The sequence below is a fragment of the Ascaphus truei genome, chromosome 6 (assembly GCF_040206685.1).
Source record: "Ascaphus truei isolate aAscTru1 chromosome 6, aAscTru1.hap1, whole genome shotgun sequence".
NCBI classification, from domain to species: domain Eukaryota; kingdom Metazoa; phylum Chordata; class Amphibia; order Anura; family Ascaphidae; genus Ascaphus; species Ascaphus truei.
Genome location: NC_134488.1, coordinates 122,180,416 through 122,204,309, shown reverse-complemented (window position 1 = coordinate 122,204,309; position 23,894 = coordinate 122,180,416). Strand labels below are relative to the sequence as shown.

Here is a 23,894-nt window from a genome sequence, read left to right as displayed (position 1 = left end):
TCTCGAACTGCTTGGGAGATGGGTAAGCCTGGCAGGAAGCCAGCAGCAGCTGTGGGCGAGCCTGGATACCAGAGGCCTGAAACTATTCCAAGAAAGTTATGTATTTGGGGGGGGGGGGGGGAGGGTTGTATGTATTTTGAGGGTGGGAGAGGTTGTTTCAATGTGTTTGGGGAGTGTTCTTTTGAAGTGAAACTTCCTTAGTGGCACCTCATTCGAACTGGGGCAAAAATGGATTGTGGAGACAGAAATGAAACGGATGTGACGTCAGTGCTGGCAGTTGAGGCCGGGCTGTGTTCTGGCTCAGCCCGACCCCAACACTGACATCACACCCGCTCCACAAATCAGATGCGGCGGCGGCGATAGCCGCCAGCGCCGCTCCTAACGGCCGCTGCTACCCCCACATGGCTGATGACATATGCGGCGGTGCCGCTCCTAACGGCCGCCATTCCCCCCGCACATCCGCTGCCAAGCCGCGCATGCTCAGTAATCATGGGGACTGGAGGAAAGCCACGCATGCGCAGAAGCAGTTGGCAGCGGCGCTGTTCCCCGCCCGCTGCCACGGCTGTTGACATGTGTTGCCGTTCCCCGTCTGCTGCCCGGGACAGCAGAGACCGCCCGACTGGGACAGCCCCCCCCCACCCTTTCCTAACCTGAATGGGACCTCCCTCCCAGCCCACACATGGGCCCGCCTAACTTCCACTACCGCTGCCATGCCGCGCATGCGCAGAAGCGGCTGGCAGCGGCGCCATTCAGCCCTCCAGTGACGCGGGCGTTTACGGGCCCCCCAGGAAGCGGTGGTACAAAAACCCGGGCGCAACCCGCGCGGACCCCCCCCCCCGGACCCCCCACACACTGACGGACCCCCCCACACACTGACTGACCCCCCCCAGACCCCCCCCACACACTGACAGACCCCCCCAGACCCCCACACACACTGACTGACCCCCACACACACTGACTGAAGCCCCCAGACCCCCACACACACTGACTGACCCCCCCAGACCCCCACACATACTGACTGACCCCCCCAGACCCCCACACACACTGACTGACCCCCCCAGACCCCCAAACACACTGACTGACCACCCCAGACCCCCACACACACTGACTGACCCCCCCAGACCCCCACACACACTGAATGATCACCCCAGACCCCCACACACACTGACTGACCCCCCAGAGACCCACACACACTGACTGACCCCCCAGAGACCCACACACACTGACTGACCCCCCCAGACCCCCACACACACTGACTGAACCCCCCAGACCCCCACACACACTGACAGACCCCCACACACACTGACTGACCCCCCCCAGACCCCCCACACACTGACAGACCCCCCCAGACGCCCACACACACTGACTGACCCCCCCAGACCCCCACACACACTGACTGACCCCCCCAGACCCCCACACACACTGACTGACCCCCCCAGACCCCCACACATACTGACTGACCACCCCAGACCCCCACACACACTGACTGACCCCCCAGAGACCCACACACACTGACTGACCCCCCCAGACCCCCACACACACTGACTGACCCCCCCAGACCCCCACACACACTGACTGACCCCCCCAGACCCCCAAACACACTGACTGACCACCCCAGACCCCCACACACACTGACTGACCCCCCAGAGACCCACACACACTGACTGAACCCCCCAGACCCCCACACACACTGACTGACACCCCCAGACCCCCACACACACTGACAGACCCCCCCACACACTGACTGACCCCCCCGGACCCCCCACACACTGACAGACACCCACACACACTGACTGACCCCCCCAGACCCCCACACACACTGACTGACCCCCCCAGACCCCCACACACACTGACTGACCCCCCCAGACCCCCACACATACTGACTGACCACCCCAGACCCCCACACACACTGACTGACCCCCCAGAGACCCACACACACTGACTGACCCCCCCAGACCCCCACACACACTGACTGACCCCCCCAGAACCCCACACACACTGACTGAACACCCCAGACCCCCACACACACTGACTGACCCCCCAGAGACCCACACACACTGACTGACCCCCCAGAGACCCACACACACTGACTGAACCCTCCAGACCCCCACACACACTGACTGACCCCCCCAGACCCCCACACACACTGACTGAACCCCCCAGACCCCCACACACACTGACAGACCCCCACACACACTGACTGACCCCCCCGGACCCCCCCACACACTGACAGACCCCCCCAGACCCCCACACACACTGACTGACCCCCCAGACCCCCACACACACTGACTGACCCCCCCAGACCCCCACACACACTGACTGACCCCCCCAGACCCCCACACATACTGACTGACCACCCCAGACCCCCACACACACTGACTGACCCCCCAGAGACCCACACACACTGACTGACCCCCCCAGACCCCCACACACACTGACTGACCCCCCCAGACCCCCACACACACTGACTGACCCCCCAGACCCCCAAACACACTGACTGACCACCCCAGACCCCCACACACACTGACTGACCCCCCAGAGACCCACACACACTGACTGAACCCCCCAGACCCCCACACACACTGACTGACACCCCCAGACCCCCACACACACTGACAGACCCCCACACACACTGACTGACCCCCCCCCGGACCCCCCCACACACTGACAGACCCCCACACACACTGACTGACCCCCCCAGACCCTCACACACACTGACTGACCCCCCCAGACCCCCACACACACTGACTGACCCCCCCAGACCCCCACACATACTGACTGACCCCCCCAGACCCCCACACACACTGACTGACCCCCCCAGACCCCCCCACACACTCACTGACCCCCCCAGACCCTCAAACACACTGACTGACCACCCCAGACCCCCACACACACTGACTCACCCCCCAAAGACCCACACACACTGACTGAACCCCCCAGACCCCCACACACACTGACTGACCACCCCAGACCCCCACACACACTGACTGACCCCCCAGAGACCCACACACACTGACTGAACCCCCCAGACCCCCACACACACTGACTGAACCCCCCAGACCCCCACACACACTGCCTGACCCCCCCAGAGCCCCACACACACTGACCCCCCCAGAGCCCCACACACACTGACTGACTCCCCCAGACCCCCACACACTGACCCCCCCAGACCCTCACACACAGTCACACGCACACTCACAGTCACACGTACACTCAGTCACACTCACAGTCACACGCACACTCAGTCACACGCACACTCAGTCACACTCACAGTCAGACGCACACTCAGTCACACTCACAGTCAGAGGCACACGCACAGTCACACGCACACGCATAGTCACACGCACAGTCAAATGCACACGCTCAGTCACACGCACACGCTCAGTCACACGCACACTCTCAGTCACACGCACACTCTCAGTCACACGCACACTCTCAGTCACACGCACACTCTCAGTCACACGCACACTCTCAGTCACACGCACACTCTCAGTCACACGCACACTCTCAGTCACACGCACACTCTCAGTCACACGCACACTCTCAGTCACACGCACACTCTCAGTCACACGCACACTCTCAGTCACACGCACACTCTCAGTCACACGCACACTCTCAGTCACACGCACACTCTCAGTCACACGCACACTCTCAGTCACACGCACACTCTCAGTCACACGCACACTCTCAGTCACACGCACACTCTCAGTCACACGCACACTCTCAGTCACACGCACACTGTCACACGCGGAATTCACACTTAGTGCAAATAGCTAATACAGGGGATGTGTGCCGAGCACGCGCATTCTAAGTCAAATTTATTTGCGTTTTGTCATTGAGATTGTTTTTTGATTTTTAATTAAAACATCACCAACACCAACACAAATACAATTTCTGTGACAAAAGTCAAAGAAGTTTCACTTACTATGCGCGTGCACAGCACACGCAGCTTTTTTTTTTTAATTGTATTTGAGTGGTGGGGGGAGTTTGTGTGTATTTGGGGAGTGGGAGGATTTGTATGTATTTGGGGGAGTGGGGTAATTATTGTGCGGCATTGTGTTGGGTGTGTGTGTGGCCAGGGGGTGGAGGGAATGAGTTTGAGGGGGGATTGAAGAAGCGGGATTGAGTGGGGGGGGGGGGGGGAGAGTGAGGAGAGAGGGATGTAAGAGAGGGAGTGAGGAAGAGAGAGAGGGGAGGGGGAGAGTGTGAGGAAAAGAGGAGGTAAGAGTGAGACGGGGGAGAGAAATACATGGGAAGAGGGAGGAAATAGAGTAGGAGGGCTCACGAGGTGTGAAATGGGGGGCTCGCAAGACCTCCGACATGGGGGGGAGGGGCGGCCGACACAGAGGGGGGCCCTGTCAAAACTGTAGTCTGTTGGCGGCCCTGCTGTAAGTATTCAATCCTTGTCACTTAACCCTTTATTGCAAAGCTTTGCATTCTACTGTGGCAGTCAAAGGGTTAATATAGCCATGTTCCATATCCTTTTGTAACCGGTTATACAACAAAATATAAACATAGAAAATAAATGAATTAGCTTTATTTTATTTATTTATAAAAATGTTTTACCAGGAAGTAATACATTGAGTAATACATTTCAAGTATGTCCTGGGCATAGAGTTAAAATGAGAAATAATATATGGTTACAAATACAGTTACACAAGTGAACACCTTCCAAATAACTTAGGGAGATGTGCTGAGGTACCGTGGGAGATATGGTAATGTATATGCTGTTAGAAGATAGTGATGCATAGGTAGCCATCAGATGGTTTAGCTCAACCTGCTAGAGCTGCTGCCAAGAAAAGCAGTGGTTGTGGGTACTTGTTCTTTTGGGTCTGACACCAGTACACCTTTCCAGTCAATAGATGTTTAGGCTTCCCAACTCAATATAGTTCTTATGAAAATTCTTCTATTAAGTGTGAGATGTGATGCATTTAAATATACAGTATGTTGCATAGTCATTAGAATATTTCCCAGAGTACCTCAGGTGTTCTCCTTTTTCTGCACAGGCATTTCTCCCTAAATTATTCAGAGGGCGGTTTGAGGGGATGCACGTACGCCTGCGCGCTACTAAAATCAAACTTCTTCTGAGCAGATTAGATTCAATAATAGATTCAAATGAATTAATTCAGATTTATTTAGTACCTAATCCACAGGCGGATTTTGGTTTGTGAAATGGGTTTAGGTAAAACAATCCGCACTTTTCCACGGATTGGATTCAGACAGGTTTGCCCATCTCTATTCAGCACCCGCAAGAACTACAGTACTTTTTGTGTTATCATTTCTGATGTGCAGATACAGTACATCCCGTTCCAAGCTGAATCCATTGGAAAGAGAAGAGCATTGTGTGTGCAGTGTCAGATCTGTAACAGAGCTGTGTGTGCAAGAGGATCAGGGCTGTAACGTCAAAGGGTAATAATACTGGGAAACATACAAGTGCAGTATTAAAACTGCCTGTGTGTATGGTACAGACTGTACTGGAATAGCAGCATTGTAATTACATTATCAGAAGAGCAAACAAAATACAATGCTTACACTTATTTGTAGGAATGTGCAAACTTGGCGTTTCTCTGTTCAACAAATATTTACACAGTTTTTTTAAAATTTTCCAATTTTGTAAAAAATGCACAAAATTTAGTTTTTTTTCATATTTGGTGAAAATGTCAATCTTTTGAAATTTTCACAAACATTTACTGTACGTAAATAGAATAAATAACAAGTTCACATGACTAGTATGACCTGCATTGATCATGTGATCCCTCCCCCCCCAGCCACATTTTTGGGCCGATCTTTGCTATTTTCTTTGCATACAAACTGCACATTTCGAAGAGTTTGCGGAATGTTGAGAAACATTGGCCATCTCTACTTGTTAGGGCAGATGATTATACGTGACAAGATAAAAATTCTGTGAGACAGCTATGCACAGAACTTTGCAAACTTCCCCCTTTCAGGTTGAACTAAAATGTTTGCTTTTTATCCAAAAATTAGCAACATGTTCACTTAACACTAAAAGTCACCTGGCATTGCATGTTCGTTTCATTTAGATTACTTTCGCTTTCGAAGTTTAATCGAACATTATGAAAAACAAAATGGTCAATGTTGTGCGGCTGCTATTTCACCACTTTCAAAAAGCAAAATAGAGAATTGTGAACTACAGCAGTTGGGCCATTTCACTAGAACTGTTGGCACCAAAAGTTTAATTCACATTAGGAAGCTTCTTCGAAAGTTTGATCGAAAGCATCGTCAGATTCACACTTCTCATGTCATGCACAGAACCAGCGTGCTAAGGGTTAATGTCTGCATTTGCTACTGCTATGTGTTTCATCAGGCCCACTCACTGGAAACTTAAAGACCCAGGGGAAGAAAATGGCGGTGTAGGAAGTAGAAACGGATGCTGGATTACGATTTCCAAAGTATTTAATGAACTAAAGCAACATGAGTTGAAAGACAAAAATCATCTTAAGAGGAACTGTGATGCGTTTCGTGCATCTTCTGCATTTTGTCAAATTTAACGCGTCAGAGTTCCTCCTAAGATGATTTTTGTCTTTTTACTGATGTTGCTATAGTTCATTAAATCTTTTGAAAATCGCAATCCAGCATCCGTTTCTACTTCCTACTTCCGGAACAGGAACCTGTTGGCACGCAGTGCACCGCCATTTTCTTCCCCGTCGGGGGAGTCTTCACTCTGTCACACATACTGGGCTGAGAGCACGCTGGAAGCAGATGGACCACATATGAAGAGGTCGTGAGTACTATGCATATTAAGGACTTGATACATTTAATGGTCTAGCTATAAGGGTAGTTGTATAGATATTACTGGGACAGGGGTCAGGTTTCCTTTTATTATATAGGTTCCCTTGACATCCCTTTGTGTCTCTTTCATTCATTTACACCCCTTTCAGTGAACATTAATGACCTGAGTTCAGTAGTACTCAGTTTCATAGATCTGGACATTCCAACATATGTGCTTTTACAGGAGGAGAATTACTGAAGAAATTGTTATACAGTTTTTTTCATACCAATTTGGAAGTATATAATATAACATTGAGCACTGGTGGAGAAGGTTTTCCTTTTCCATTTTTTCTTTACTATATCTGGGTCGCCACTAATTCAGACAACCTTTGGTGGCAGCTGAAGGGCAGCCAAAGGGTTTGAGCCATTTGCTGCTGTCCGCTGATGTTTGGTAATGTTACAGCTGCTCTATTACACTCTGAAACTCACCAGCCCTCTCATCCCCTGTACCCACTGTTTCACCATACCCGGCTTTATAGATTGTAAGCTCTTTGAGGCAGGGCTTCTTCTAACAACACATTGCAGGCCTATCCTACCTTTCCCAATACAATGTGAATCCTGTCTGTAAATATTATATATGCCCTTAAAAATATCTCTAACTGGCCATGAAATGTCTGTAAATTGAATGTATAGCATCTGTTCATTTAATGTAACCATGTACAGTATTGTCATCATAACTCCGTGCCCAGGACATACTTCAAAACTAGAGTTAACTCCCAGTGCATTACTTCCTGGTAAAACATTTGATAAATAAATAAATGTTCCCCATTATTTTTGTGCATCAATAATTCAGAATAAACCTATAATAGAGAAGGACTGAGTTTGGGAAGCTTGCGCAAGTAAACTAGAATACCACATTTCTTACATTCAATGAAGGTGCTACAGTATGGAAACATTTTTCACTAACCCACTGTGTCATTAATAGAATCATATCCGTTGTCAGTGTCCAAAACTTTATTTCTGGCCACCAAAAGAACAGACATTACTGAATGATGTTATTCATGTCTTGCTATACTATTCAGTATTTTAAAAACATCTTATAGGCAGCAGCACCAGCCTCACCATACGGAAGGTACAATGTATTTCTGTGTTAGAAGATAGTCATTATGGAAGATTATAGGTTAAACGGTTAAAAATTCCGAGCATTGTTGAAATCCCTGCTCTCTAATTGATCAAAATTCCTGGCATTAATAGACAGCTGAATGACAGAATGCCAATCATTCTTGGCATCTTGCCAAATTAGAGATCAGGGATTTCTTGGCTTACCTTGCTGGTTTGGCTGAAACATCCATCTGTGAGAGGGAGCTAAATATCATCCGGGGGGATGGGAGGAGAGATCAGGGGGTGACCTTCCATCCCCCCTGCTCCTTTGCTCCTCCAGACACCCTAAAGGAATGGGTGTGAAGTCCAGAGGTGGGTTGGATTGGAGGAGCAAAGAAGAGTGGGGATGGGAGAAGAGATCTGGAGGAGCAGTTGGAAAATCTAGAGGTGGGTTGGGTAGAAGAAGCAATGGAGCAGGGGGATCGATGGCCCATAAAGATTTTTTTATTATTATAAAAAAAAAAAAAAATATAACCAATGATAGTAATGATCCTCTCAGGATAGGGCACTATCTGGCCATGATTGCCCGTTTGGATTAAAGGGCCGAGATGAACTCTTCCACCCTGGACCTTATAGGAAAGGTAATGTCCTTTCCCTCTGGGATTACTTTAATAAAGTTAGGCGTTTGAAACAGAGTTACAACCATGCTTATGTCAATATACACAGAAACCTACTGTGGAGGTTGCAATGTATTACAGATCTGGGTGACACTGAATAGGTGAAGGGTTAAATATACTGTCTGATATTAAAAGATAAATAGTAATAGTACTCACCACATAGGAACGCCAGAAAGGCCCACAGCTGCAGGAGTGTTACTCTACCCATGGCTGCAGAGAAAGGAAAAAGTAGGAAGGATAGAAGAGTGTTACAATTTGCAGCATAGTAAGAAAAAGTTGTGTCATATCTCTCAATATATTGACAAACATTCGGTTGTTACATTTTTAGAGATAGTTTCTGTTGGAATTTATGACGACAAATGTTGGGTGTAACTTGGCTATCTTGTCTTTTAAGAAGGTAATCAGTGCAACTAATGTAAAAGTATGAACCTAGCTTATAAAAGTGAGTACTGTTGAGGGTTATGACAGACCTGCTGTGTGTAGTATGATCCTACATGATATAATGAGTGGCTCAGTGAGGAAAGACACCAACTCTGTAAACACTGACAGTTTGAATTATGATCCTGGTTCAACTCCCGGTGTCAGCTCCTTGTGACATTGGGCAAGTCACTTTATCCCCCTCAAGCACCAAAAACATAGATTGTATCTCTAAAAATTAATTATTATTATACAATAAGAACAACACACGTAATTTATCTACCACTGCATATATATCTTCGACCAGACCCAAAATAATGATATATATATATATATATATATATATATATAGTAACGCAGAGACAGTCAGCACACTGGTGTACAACATAAGGCAGATGCTGGTCCCATAGGAGAACACACAGTATAGTTGATAGTCCAAGAACCGGTAAAAGAGACAGCATACAGCAAGGAGTAATCCAAAAGGTAATTGTATTCAAAAAACAAACAGTTACACGAAAGCCAACGTTTCTGTCCCACAGGGAGACCTTCCTCAGGGCCGTGAGGAAGGTCTCCCTGTGGGACCGAAACGTTGGCTTTCGTGTAACTGTTTGTTTTTGGAATACAATTACCTTTTGGATTACTCCTTGCTGCATGCTGTGTCCTTTACCGGTTCTTGGTCTGGCAACTATAATATATATATAGATATATATATCTATATATATATATAGATATATATATATATATAAAATCATTATTTTGGGTCTGGTTGATAATGATATTATATTATATATATATAAAATCATTATTTTGGGTCTGGTCGAAGATATATATGAAGTGGTTGATAAATTACGTATATATATATATATGTATAAGCTGATACATTTTGAGACTCCAAGGGTAATATTTATAGGAGGGTGATACAGTACTTGTCATAATAAGGATGACACTATATATATATATTACCCTTGGAGTCTCAAAATGTATCAGCTTCTTCAAAAATTATTTGTCTTTCAAAAACTTTTCTGCTGTATACCTTTCTAAAAATCCCTTTGTTATATACCTTTAGGGATTGTAGCAGCTACAAAGATCTTCGATTAAAAAAAAACAACTACATTCTGTGATAACTTTAAAGTAGCTATAATACATTTCCACCCTTGTTTGTGTTCTTTTTTTTCTTATTTGTATATGTAAAGCATGTGGCAATGTATCATTCTACATTCATACCTAAGCTGGCAATCGTTTGGTGCTCCTGCTATAATTTTGTAAAAATCCTGATTATTCTCCTAACATAATGGCTGCTTCAGTCATTGTCACTCAGCAGCTACAATGTATCCTTATATTACTACTGTAACATTATCTGTTACCGTTTGCAACTCAAACTGCTGGGAACATTGGCAACAAATTTTCCCAAACAGGAAATTGTTGCAAAAATCTTGCACTGCTTGGGAGGTGGGCTACAACTTGCTATAGAGATCAAATGATGCTTTAGAGCTCGTTAAAATAGCATTAAGAGTTGAATAAAACTATATAAGATTTCACATGTTTTCCTGCGTTAAAAGAACACAAGCCCTTATCAGACGATCTCCTCCCAGACCTGTGATGCAGATATGACCTACCTGCTGGCTGCCCCAGGATATCTTTCAGCAGCATGTTCTGGGCTTTATATATTCTCTACTTGAGGCTCAGTAGCCAATGAAGAAGGATACACCTACCAAGGAAACAGGTGTAGCAATATGTACACGCAGTGCAAGTGTGAGTTACACAGAGGAGGGAGGTGTGGTGAAGTTATATAACAGTGAAGAGAGGAAGACTGGAAAAAAGGAGCAAGTAAAAGCAAAAAGATAAAATAAAAAGAAGGAAATAGGAAAAAAGTAGAAATATAATAAATAAATAATAATAATTTGAGGAACGTGAAAAAAGGCAAAAAATTAAGTGAAAAAGAAAGAGACGGGCATGAGAAAAGAAGAGTGGCATTGGTATGGTGGGCTTGGCACATACAATATTCTGTCAATCCCAGTGTGTGTACACAGAACTGACTGGGCTTTGGTTCTGTAAACTTGTTCTTGACATAGTAACAATTTATATGAATGGTTTAGTCTGAAAGGTTATTTTAAGTGTAAATTCCCCTGCTTGTCCCCTGTGCCTTGCTGGCCATGACCAATTGTCCAATTCCGACCATTGATGCCAGACATTAAAAGCCTATCTATACTATACTAGGCATTAAAAGGCCCCAAAAGATCTACAGTGGGCTGTGGAGTTACCTACAGTACTGCAGTGGTACTGCTAACATCATATATCATATTAACTTCTTAAAATGTAATTGTAAACTACAGGGAATTGAATAATTGCACCTTTACTTTAACTATGGGGACAGCTGCCCATATACATTGACAGTATGAGGCAAGTAGCACTGTAGCACTGTAGCACTGTAGCGCTTGAACACGCTTTCACTATGGACAAAGCCTAACAGTCACAGAGCAGCATACTGTATGGGAATAGGAAAACAGGACTGGATCATTACCACATACATTAGTTGAGCTGACTCCTAAAATTAGAAAGCTCCTAAGTAGGGAGATGTTTTACATCTTCCAGCTCCATAACTGGTCAAAAATGCAAAAGATTTATCAATGACAAAACTCATCTTTTTATTTTAGTACTCATTTTTTATGCATTATCTGAGACAAGGTGGAAGTAGGTGTGTGAGAGTGGCACTATGCTGCGTATAAAGAATAAATTAACAATATTTCCTCCTGATGCTCTGTTGACCCCGGCGTCTCAAAGCTGGATCCACTTATATTATACACGTATGTCTGAAGAAATGACAGGATTGTCCAGAAACGTCGCTGTTTGGTTACCTGCTCTGATGTACTAATACAACAGAAGTTTTTTTTTAACTCTATCCAAGGCTCCTGTGTGCTTCCTCCATTCCTAGTACTTATCCATATTATCTGTGACTAGGAGACTTTGATCCATGATCACTCCCTGATTATTTAACTGAATCACTGAGATACCTTCAATGTCTCTGCCCCCTGTGATACCAGCTTTGTCCTCCCCGGCAGGAGTAATATTTGCTAGTGATCACGCTACTATCCTTATGGATGTCTGACGAATTGAATGTAGGCTTGTGATCTCTGCAGCTATGGAACTCAGGACCAGCAGATATATTATTGATAATAGTGAACTATCCCCAAACTGAATAGCCCCAAAGAGGAGTGACCCATGGTACACTAACCATTACAATTAATCTCACAAAATAATTGAGCCCCAGCCTGGCAAGTCAACGCCACCAAATTGTGACAAATTACAAACAGCTTTAAGAAAATTACACATATTATTTTCAACCTATAATTCTCATTTGTTTTAAAAAAATAATAATACTTATACTCATACAAATGTATATAGTTATATGCAGAAGAGTAACAATAGAGAACACAAAATAGGGATGGGGGTGAGAGGGAGGGACTTTGTCACTGGAAGGCCACTAGATAGGAGATCTTCCCCATGTGACAACTCCCCTGTAAGCAGGACCGTCGACAGGGGTGAAGAGCCGGTACAGGAGGTGGTGCCGCCTGGCTGACTCTGGCAGTCAAATCCAAGATCTAGTGGGCTACCCACGCCACGTCCATTGCTGTGCTCCCCGTCCCAGATGAAATGGGCTCCATGCTCTTCCCACATCCTCTTCCCCCATCCCTGCGCAACAAACACTGCTCCGCTCCCTCTCTTACCCGTGGGCCCTGGTAAAGATGTCAGTCCATGCCTTCGGAGACCTTATGGGCGGTCTTCCTATAAGGTGTTGCCTGAGTATACTCCCCCAATAAAAATTAACCCTTAGCCAACCTTGTTAACTAGTGGAGTGAGGGGACATGTCCACCTGGTCATACTGCATCAGCCTTATTGCCGGTGTTTCCACCATATTTGCCATGAATATTTATGGAAAAAATATTATGCCAGGTGCATAAATTAAAATTAACAGAGATTTAGACTGAGGTGTATTTCATGTCTTGGCATCAATGAATGGTATAAAATACTTTATTTTAGGTAAAATATCACCTGCACCCATTGGCTGTATCTTAGAGCCTTCCACTGTGTAAGCGATCATCAGGTTCACGGAAATTCTCACTACTTCTGTTGAGTGTGTACAGTATATTAGTATACACAAATAAATATATTTAAAAAATGACCCTACTGTGTCTTAACGGCTATTATCAAACCAGGAAAATGACTAATTTCAGATAAATTTGCTAATCATTTTACCGGGGATTTTTTATTTAACTCTCTTAGCTGCAAAAACAGCCTCAGATTTATAACAGACAGTAAAATCCAGAGCATCTTTTATCTTCGCTTTTAGTAGGTTAATATTAGGGAGCTTAAAGCTCACACATTAAAGCCTCAATTAAGAAAGCTAGATAGACGTGAGAAACAGCAACTAGATGGCTCCAGATTATCAGCCATCTGCAGAGCCAGTCTTGTTTTGCAGGTTTGATTCTTAAATCAGCTAATTTCTGTTAACCACCCCCAGGCCAAATCAATTAGAATGAAGAGATATAAAGCCAAGGAATGGATGAGTCTCTTCCTGGTATCACAAGCTGCATTGTTGTAAATTAGTTTCTTGTTAACTCCTACGTCATGGCAGAGGCTAGTGCAACATGTTGCTGAAAACAGTAAAAATTACATTATAAGCCCCTATTGTACCAAAGACATACAGTTAATGTTATGTCATGTGAATTTCTTAGTAGAAACAATGCTTTCTCCTTAACTTAATGATTTTATCAAATACAAAAAAGCAGCGGCACTCCTCCAGAGATATATAATAGTAAATATGTGTGTGCTATGCACACGTAGGCCTCGGACATGGTGCAGCAGCCTGTGCGGACGCGTCCGCACACTGAGCGAACAGACTGCCTTAAGGCAGGGTTCATGTCCATGCGGCGTGCGGAAGTGGGTGGGGGCGCGCGTTGCGCAAGAACTCAGTTGAAACTGTTTTCTTGGCGCGACAGGCCGGTCACGTGAGTGGTTCGCCCAATGAGGGTGAACCATCTCTGTGATGTCACTGGCACGCCCCTAGACACGCCCATGGACGGCGCGCATACCATGGCCTTTCCCTCAGCCTCCGCGTGCCTCCGAACGCCTGAAATTACCATGTCCGCAGCCTTACATGCGTGCGCTCTATTCATTTCTTCAGACATTTGATTTGGGTGATGTATGATTATATATACATGTATCCTAGTGGCAAAAATAGCAGGCTCTGCTACAGGTGAATGGAAAAAAAAAAGGGGGTATTTAATCCATAGCCACAGCCAGGTATCGTTTCGGTCTCATCTCAGGGCCCCTTCATCAGGGAGGTGAATCAGGGAGGCCCTGAGATGGCTCCCAAATATTGGATAGCTGTGGATATGCATTAAATACCCTTTTTTATAACTTACCCACCGTGCTGTTTCTCCTTTCCTGGCCTTTTGATTTTAGTGAATATCTTTTTTGTATGTATGTATGTCTTTATTTGTATAGCGCCATAAAATGTACATAGCGCTTCACAGTAGTAATACATGTCATATAAATAACATAATATAAATAACAGATCATGGGAATAAGTGCTTCAGACATACTGTAAAAGTAACATTAAGGAAGGAGTCCCTATATTTTTTATATACTTCAGTATTTATGATGCGTGCAATTGTGAGCTAATTTGTTTTGGTTTATATGGTGTGTTTTCCCTTTCCTTTTATATATATATATATATATATATATATATATATATATATATATATATATAGTAACGCAGAGACAGTCAGCACACTGGTGTACAACATACGGCAGATGCTGGTCCCATAGGAGAACACACAGTATAGTTACCAGTCCAAGAACCGATAAAAGAGACAGCATACAGCAAGGAGTAATCCAAAATGTAATTGTATTAAAAAAAACAAACAGTTACACGAAGCCAACATTTCGGTCCCACAGGGAGACCTTCTTCAGGGCCATGCACGTTGGCTTTCGTGTAACTGTTTGCTTTTTGAATACGATTACCTTTTGGATTACTCCTTGTTTTATGCTGTCTGTTTTACCGGTTCTTGGACTGGCAACTATACTATATATATATATATATATAGTGCAGAATATATAAGTTCTTCAGTATTAGGTGATACCTTTTTTATTGGACTAACAATTTATGTCATAGGACAAGTCCTATGACATAAATTGTTAGTCCAATAAAAAAGGTATCACCTAATACTGAAGAACTCATTTATTCTGCACTATCGCAACTGGACTAACACGGCTACTTTCTGCTTTATATATATATATATATATATACACATATATATATATACATATATATACATAACAAACATCACAGCTTGCACTCAATGTACTGGTTCATATAGATAGGTGCTAGTCTCAAATAATAGAAAAACAACATTACCATTCTCTCGTCCGGTAAAGAAAGACTGCACTCGGTTCAGTAATCATGAAAACTGTATTGGGCATCTGAATAGAAAAGATAAGTCACCCAATCCGACGTTTCGGTCCTGGAATAGGGTGACTTATCTTTTTTCTATTCAGATGCCCAATACAGTTTTTCATGATTACTGAACCGAGTGCAGTCTTTCTTTACCGGACGAGAGAATGGTAATGTTGTTTCATATATATATAGAACGGAAAACATTTGAACTCAGAATGATAAGACTCTTTGACACCAAAACCAAAGGACTTAATGCGGACATGGGTTTTCTCACACCCTATCAAAATTGTTTGTAATTATCCTGCTTGCCTCAATTCTTATCCACACTTTCTCTCCCCCCCAGCATCCCTTTCCCTCCCCACCTTTCTTTGACACTGTCCTCTGGCTTCAAACACTTAACACCCTACCTTATCTACAGTAAATATCTGTTGTTTTTTTCCCCTCTCTCTACACTGCTTTAGCCATTGAATCCTTTGTATATCAGTATTGCTTGACCTGAAGAAGAGAGGAGAACTCTCGAAAGCTTGTCCTATGACATAAATTGTTAGTCCAATAAAAAAGGTATCACCTAATACTGAAGAACTCATTTATTCTGCACTATCGCAACTGGACTAACACGGCTATTTTCTGCTTTATTCATATATATATATGTATATATATATGTGTATATATATATATATATATATATACACACACACACACACACAAATGCACGCCCAGTAACTGGACAGAAGAAGACAAATTATAGAAGACAAGATTAATGGCACATCCTGGGCAACAACATTTTTCTCCACTCAGTACTGCAAAAGTCCGTCACACCCCTCCCTTCTTCCCTTAACCTGCACACAAATATTTGAGAAGCTATGTGCCTAGAGACTTTTCACAAAATACAGAGCAAGATTAACCCTTCCATTCCTCCCCGAGGGAGCAAAATCTCAGTTTTGATGCCACCTTGTGGATTCGGTGACGGTAAAGCACTGTGTAAGTGGAGTTACCCAAGAACTGTACCTTTATTTTACAGGAATGACAGTGACTGAGGTACAGATATTTAAAGAGGAACAAGTCCAGTTTAAAACCCAGTGACAGCTTCTCATGTTGTTTGTGAGATATTTCTCGCTGTGGCATTTATTTACTATCTCAAAAAGTAAATTCTTAGAAGCTTGTCATAAATAGGCCTCGTACACTGAGCTCTTTGGAGCAGAGATTCCTGTATGTGAAGCTGTACAACTGAAAATAATTAGCTCTCAAGGGGTAATTAATTAAAATTCAATTGTGGGGGAAACTCTGACTTAAGTCAATGGGAGTTTCCATGCCATAGTGCCTTGATCGGCACTATCAATGTTGAATGACTAACCCCCTAATTTGGTGAAATGATTCAATTATGAAATAGCTGCTTTCAACACTTTTGTGTTTGGACCCAAAGCTGTTAAGCATGTCAAACAATTGCAACAATGCAGGACATAGTTCCTTTGCTCAAAGTTTAGCTCATGAATGTTGGTAACATTTTCTTACAAAGTCATCTCTCAAAATCACTTGTCAGATACAGGTCTTGTCTGATTTGTGTCTACAACCATCTAACTCTGTAATGTTTTTGAGTTGTCATGGAAATAAGGAAAAGCAGAGATTTAGTCATCGCTATGTGAGCTTCCATGCATAGGCTAAATGTTATAGTGTGCAAAAAGACTGTCATTCTTTGGCATGGGGGGATCAGTGTCGAAGTATATTTTGCATACATACAGTACTGCAACATTCAAGTAAAACTCAATGGAGCTGGTTGGGAAGATGTTACATGAGTTCTTGCACTTTATGAAAACTATACTTTTTCAGATGGATGCCACCTAAAGGCCCTTCATGAATGTGCAGAGATGACACTTTTCCATGCTGGAGAAGATATTAGTCCCATTGGTTGAATAAAGACCTAAGACCCAATAAAATTCTGCTGACACTGAGGGCTCTATTTGTCATATAATCTTGTTTGTTTTTATATCTTGTGATAAGATTGTCACTATATTTTGGCATGTGCTTGTTTTCCAATATGCCAATTCAACGTACAGTATAGTCTCCCCCTCGCCCCATCAAGTTCAACAGCTAGGCATAAAACACAGAAAGCACACTAGTAAAGTGTCGGGTAAAATAGACAGAGTTTATAGGATTCTCGCCCTGCCAAGTCATTCCAGAAATGTTGCCGGTTTACTATTTGCAATTCTTTACTAGATGCTTTCTTTATATTTTCTTTGTCTTATGCTTCTTATCTATTATCTCCATCTTCACACATGTATGTTCTCTGTGTATATTTGTATTTATATAGCGCTACCAATGTACGCAGGAAGGGCCTGTGCACCTCTGGCATTTACACTACCGCTCCTTGGAGTGGTCATTTGATCGCGGTGTCACTGATGACCCGAATGGAAGAATAGACAGTTCTCCCCTTCCTATCTCCTGCAAGCCAGATCACATTACGTGTTCCATAGGAGCACAGAACGGGACATCACCCTTGAAAATCCAGTTTAGAAACCATGACATAGCCACTAGGTCATAGGGACCCTGGAGTGCCGGACCACATGACCTGGTGGCTACATCATAAGACACTGAAAGGGTTAATCACTGGATGTCATTTTTTGCATGCTGCAGTCGTATCAAATGAATCAATGAATCAATTATCCATCCATACACCGAAATTCCCTGTAGGCACAAAAGGGTTACCTGCAGTGCTACTGTATATCGTTTTATTTGATCTGTCTTTTTAATCCTTCATTGTAACAACAAACACTTGCATTCTTAGAACAGGAACCCCCCCGAAATCTCTTCCAAGGCAAAAACCACACTTCAGACACAGAAGTACAGCACAGCACAGGACTTGACAGTGTGTTGATTCTGTACGTCCTGCTATTTGCTTATTTATATGAGAGAAAATAAGCAAATAGTGGTTTAAAATTAAAACTAATTTAGTCGGTCATAAGTCATTTTGTCTCACTTTGTAGCGTGGGCTATCTGTACTTTGCATGCGTGTGTCAATATGACGTGATAGAATAGGCTGTACAGGTAACACCTAACATGGTGTAACTGGTATTTATTTATTTATTTATAAAATATTTTACCAGGAAGTAATACATTGAGAGTTACCTCTCAGTTTCAAGTATGTCCTGGGCACAGAGTTAAGACAAATAGTACATGGTTACAAATACAGTTACATAAATGGACAGGGTATACATTATATACAAGACATTGCATGCACAGTTAAAGAAAATATATATTATGGGCGTATGAAACAGTTACAGACCAGATTCAAATTTGAGACAGCCTTAGATTTGAAAGAACTTAAACTGGTGGTGGATGTGAGAGTCTCTGGTAGGTTGTTCCAGTTTTGGGGTGCATGGTAGGAGACGGAGGAACGGCCGGATACTTTGTTGAGCCTTGGGAGCATGAACAGTCTTTTGGAGTCTGGTAGGAACTAGGAATACAATGAGGCCTATTCTAGTAGCTTCGATAACTTTGCTGCCATCTCGAACGGTTTGGCATGTTCCCACCGGAGAGTTTCGCATTTGTGTTATCACGGTATTCAGACAGAATCTGAAACCATTTCCACAAGTCACAAAGTCACGTGAGGTAGGAAAATGCCAATACCGCTCAGCACAGCAGCGATGTGATCTCAGCCTCTCTCAAAGTTCTCCCCCATACGCTCTTGCCGCAGTCTGTAAGCGCTGCACAGCGAGAGCAGCAAAGAGAGAACCAAAGCAACCTGCACAGTTCTCACAGGCGATCGCTGTGTTTTTATTTAAATTTTAATACTAGTGTACAGGAGCAGGGGGTCTCCGGAGCTGAATTGCATTCATTTCAGGTCCGGGGACCCCCTGCTTCCCGAGTTACAGGCCTCGGTATGAAGTGCCGGTATCTCCTATGCGTTTAAATGCCCGGTCACGTGACACAGGATATTTAAACATTGTAGGGGGATACCGGCACCCCATACTAGGGCCTGTAACTTGGGAAGCAGGTGGTCCCCGAAGCTTAAATCAATGCAGTTCAGCTCCAGTGACCCCCTGCTCCCATACACCAGTATTAAAATGTAAATAAAAACAGCTTCATTACCTTCGCGGCTAGATGCTAACGAAATGAAGGGGTTAAAACTGAGTACACTGTTTGTTGAGGGTACAGGGGGTGGATGAAGGGGGTAGTAGCCCCGGGTTGGGTGGTTAGGCCTGTCGTGAATGTTCGGGAGGAGATAACCCCTTCACTACCATAGCGATGGTAACCGCTCCCACTATAGACCTGATAGGCCTAACACACACCATTGGTGCAACTACCCCTTTCACCCAATCCCCTACCCCCAAGAAATATTAAAATACAACAACCTTACTACCCACCTCCTCTACCCCCAACAACCCCTCAACACATACAGTACATACAATAATGGGCAAAACTAATAATATCCAGATATGGATAATAGCTCATTTGCCCATTTAAAATAAAACATTTTGCAGCCAGCATAAATTAATGTTGTACTTACCGCTTCCAGGATGAAGGCCATCCAAGTCTTCCTCCTCAGCTTCCTCCCCGTCCTCCGTAGCACCAACATAACAATAAAAAACAAACTAATGGCCACTAACCCCTTAATCACCTTAGCGGTTAATAGCCCAAAAGGAGCAAAGATAAACACATTGGCAGTCAATGGGCAGCCTCAAAAAAAATACGCAATTAAAAAAAATACAATCAATGTTTTTCTTACTTTTCTTAACAATCCGATTCCGTATCCAGCAGCAACAGCAGGAACCTCTTGACACTCGACGCAATGCTCATTGCAATGCGCAATGCAATTCACAGGCGGTGAATTCTTGTTCTTTCCTTTTTCTTCTTTCTTCTTTATCTTCATCTGTATATTGTAATCCAATGGGGCGGATGTTGTCTCATCGGCTTCTAAAGTTCAAAGGGGATGGGAGAGGCCTTATATAAGGCCTGTGACGTCGCATTTGAGTGTCAAATAGTACACCTCCAATCCGATTGGCTGGTGTACCATGTGATAGGGTTATTTAAAAAAAATTTTTTTAAAGCATGTGACTTCATCTTAAAGGGAGGTATGTCACATTCTAAAAAAATGGCTGCCATCACATGGTACTAAAACCAATAGGATTGTGAGATATACCATGTGAGGCATCAGCCATATTGAGCCACTAATTGAGCCAGCTGTGCTGAAGTAGGGATATCCTGAAAACCTAGCCTGTTTGGGGCCCTCGAGGACTGGAGTTGTGCAGGGCTGCTTTACACAATGAACGCTTGTCTCCAAAGAACTCATGTTGGTCAGTTTAAAGGTATTACAACCAATAGTAATAATAATAAAAAAAATACATGTGAATCAACTCCCCATTGACTATGTAGTCACCTAAGCAGTTGTTTGGCTCATGTGTTAAACTCACGGCTAAAGATGGAAAAAGTAGGGAAAAGGGAATAAACAGGTGAGGTTACATGGAAACTGGCACAGGACATACAAGGTCTGATAAAACACAGGTAAGGGAAAGATTACTGAGGGCTTTAGGCTTTGCTAGCACTATGCAATGCTGCAAGGTGTCCGCAATAGATCAGGGGCGCTCAACTGCTTCAATAAGGAAATATTTATAGTAACTCATTGTACGTCATGTGTGATGTTTGGGGCTTAGAGTCTGAAAAAACCGTGAGAACACAAAGCTAAAAGAGGAAGATAGAAATATGGAGAGCATTAAAAAAACAAACACGAAAAACCCCAACAAGGAGAAATAGAATGTAAACCATCCCTCTGTTTGCTTTTTTAGCCTTATCCATTTTCATGTGTTTTTTTAGTATTCTTTCTTGGAAAGTTAGACAGAAATGCTTTATTTCTTTATTTTGTTTCTCGTGCAACTGAGGATTACACAAAACACACATGAAATGCTCCTTGATTGAACAATGAAACAGAATAACTTGGCTGCTTGTACAGTAGGTATCGGAATGCACACTTCTCTTGTACATTAGGTATCGGAATGCACACTTCTCTTGTACAGTAGGTATCGAATGTACACTTGTCTTGTACAGTAGGTATCGGAATGCACACTTCTCTTGTACAGTAGGTATCGGAATGCACACTTCTCTTGTACAGTAGGTATCGGAATGCACACTTCCCTTGTACAGTAGGTATCGAATGCACACTTGTCTTGTACAGTAGGTATCGAATGCACACTTGTCTTGTACAGTAGGTATCGGAATGCACATTTCTCTTGTACAGTAGGTATCGAATGCACACTTCTCTTGTACAGTAGATATCGGAATGCACACTTATCTTGTACAGTAGGTATCGGAATGCACACTTCTCTTGTACAGTAGGTATCGGAATGCACACGTCTCTTGTACAGTAGGTATCGGAATGCACACTTCTCTTGTACAGTAGGTATCGGAATGCACACTTGTCTTGTAGAGTAGGTATCGGAATGCACACTTCCCTTGTACAGTAGGTATCGGCATGCACACTTGTCTTGTAGAGTAGGTATCGGCATGCACACTTGTCTTGTAGAGTAGGTATCGGCATGCACACTCCTCTTGTACAGTAGGTATCGGCATGCACACTCCTCCTGTACAGTAGGTATCGGAATGCACACTTCTCTTGTACAGTAGGTATCGGAATGCACACTTCTCTTGTACAGTAGGTATCGGAATGCACACTTCTCTTGTACAGTAGGTATCGAATGCACACTTGTCTTGTACAGTAGGTATTGGAATGCACACTTGTCTTGTGCAGTAGGTATCGGAATGCACACTTGTCTTGTACAGTAGGTATCGGAATGCACACTTCTCTTGTACAGTAGGTATCGGCATCTACACTCCTCTTGTACAGTAGGTATCGGAATGCACACTTCTCTTGTACAGTAGGTATCGAATGCACACTTGTCTTGTACAGTAGGTATCGGCATCTACACTCCTCTTGTACAGTAGGTATCGGAATGCACACTTCTCTTGTACAGTAGGTATCGGAATGCACACTTCTCTTGTACAGTAGGTATCGGCATCTACACTCCTCTTGTACAGTAGGTATCGGAATGCACACTTCTCTTGTACAGTAGGTATCGAATGCACACTTGTCTTGTGCAGTAGGTATCGGAATGCACACTTGTCTTGTACAGTAGGTATCGGAATGCACACTTCTCTTGTACAGTAGGTATCGGAATGCATACTTGTTTTGTACAGTAGGTATCGGAATGCACACTTCTCTTGTACAGTAGGTATCGGAATGCACACTTCTCTTGTACAGTAGGTATCGGAATGCACACTTCTCTTGTACAGTAGTTATCGGAATGCACACTTCTCTTGTACAGTAGGTATCGGAATGCACACTTCTCTTGTACAGTAGGTATCGGAATGCACACTTCTCTTGTACAGTAGGTATCGGAATGTATACTTGTTTTGTACAGTAGGTATCGGAATGCACACGTCTCTTGTACAGTAGGTATCGGAATGCACACTTCTCTTGTACAGTAGGTATCGGAATGCACACTTCCCTTGTACAGTAGGTATCGGAATGCACACTTCTCTTGTACAGTAGGTATCGGAATGAAAACTTTTCTTGTACAGTAGGTATCGGAATGCACACTTCTCTTGTACAGTAGTTATCGGAATGCACACTTCTCTTGTACAGTAGGTATCGGAATGCACACTTCTCTTGTACAGTAGTTATCGGAATGCACACTTCTCTTGTACAGTAGGTATCGGAATGCACACTTCTCTTGTACAGTAGGTATCGGCATGCACACTCCTCTTGTACAGTAGGTATCGGAATGCACACTTCTCTTGTACAGTAGGTATCGGAATGCACACTTCTCTTGTACAGTAGGTATCGGAATGCACACTTCCCTTGTACAGTAGGTATCGGAATGCACACTTCTCTTGTACAGTAGGTATCGGAATGTATACTTGTTTTGTACAGTAGGTATCGGAATGCACACGTCTCTTGTACAGTAGGTATCGGAATGCACACTTCTCTTGTACAGTAGGTATCGGAATGCACACTTCCCTTGTACAGTAGGTATCGGAATGCACACTTCTCTTGTACAGTAGGTATCGGAATGAAAACTTTTCTTGTACAGTAGGTATCGGAATGCACACTTCTCTTGTACAGTAGTTATCGGAATGCACACTTCTCTTGTACAGTAGGTATCGGAATGCACACTTCTCTTGTACAGTAGTTATCGGAATGCACACTTCTCTTGTACAGTAGGTATCGGAATGCACACTTCTCTTGTACAGTAGGTATCGGCATGCACACTCCTCTTGTACAGTAGGTATCGGAATGCACACTTCTCTTGTACAGTAGGTATCGGAATGCACACTTCTCTTGTACAGTAGGTATCGGAATGCACACTTCCCTTGTACAGTAGGTATCGGAATGCACACTTCTCTTGTACAGTAGGTATCGGAATGCACACTTGTCTTTTACAATAGGTATTAGAATGCACACTTCTCTTGTACAGTAGGTATCGGAATGCACACTTGTTTTGTACAGTAGGTATCGGAATGCA

General features: G+C 43.8%; 1 protein-coding gene and 1 long non-coding RNA gene across 2 annotated transcripts in view; one reads left to right on the top strand and one right to left on the bottom strand.

Moving 5' to 3' along the window:
• The window catches only part of LOC142497811 (IgGFc-binding protein-like), a 46,509-nt gene extending 37,767 nt beyond the window's left edge, over positions 1-8,742 (bottom strand). The window contains exon 1 of the mRNA XM_075606160.1: positions 8,664-8,742. Within this exon, the coding sequence (XP_075462275.1) occupies positions 8,664-8,715 (52 nt within the window). The 5' untranslated portion in view covers positions 8,716-8,742. The remainder of the gene's footprint in view (positions 1-8,663) is intronic.
• LOC142497813 (uncharacterized) overlaps positions 1-17,318 on the top strand; it is a 71,653-nt gene extending 54,335 nt beyond the window's left edge. Inside the window, exon 3 of the long non-coding RNA XR_012802326.1 lies at positions 17,209-17,318. This is a non-coding gene — a long non-coding RNA (uncharacterized LOC142497813). The remainder of the gene's footprint in view (positions 1-17,208) is intronic.
• Positions 17,319-23,894: the final 6,576 nt, after the last annotated feature.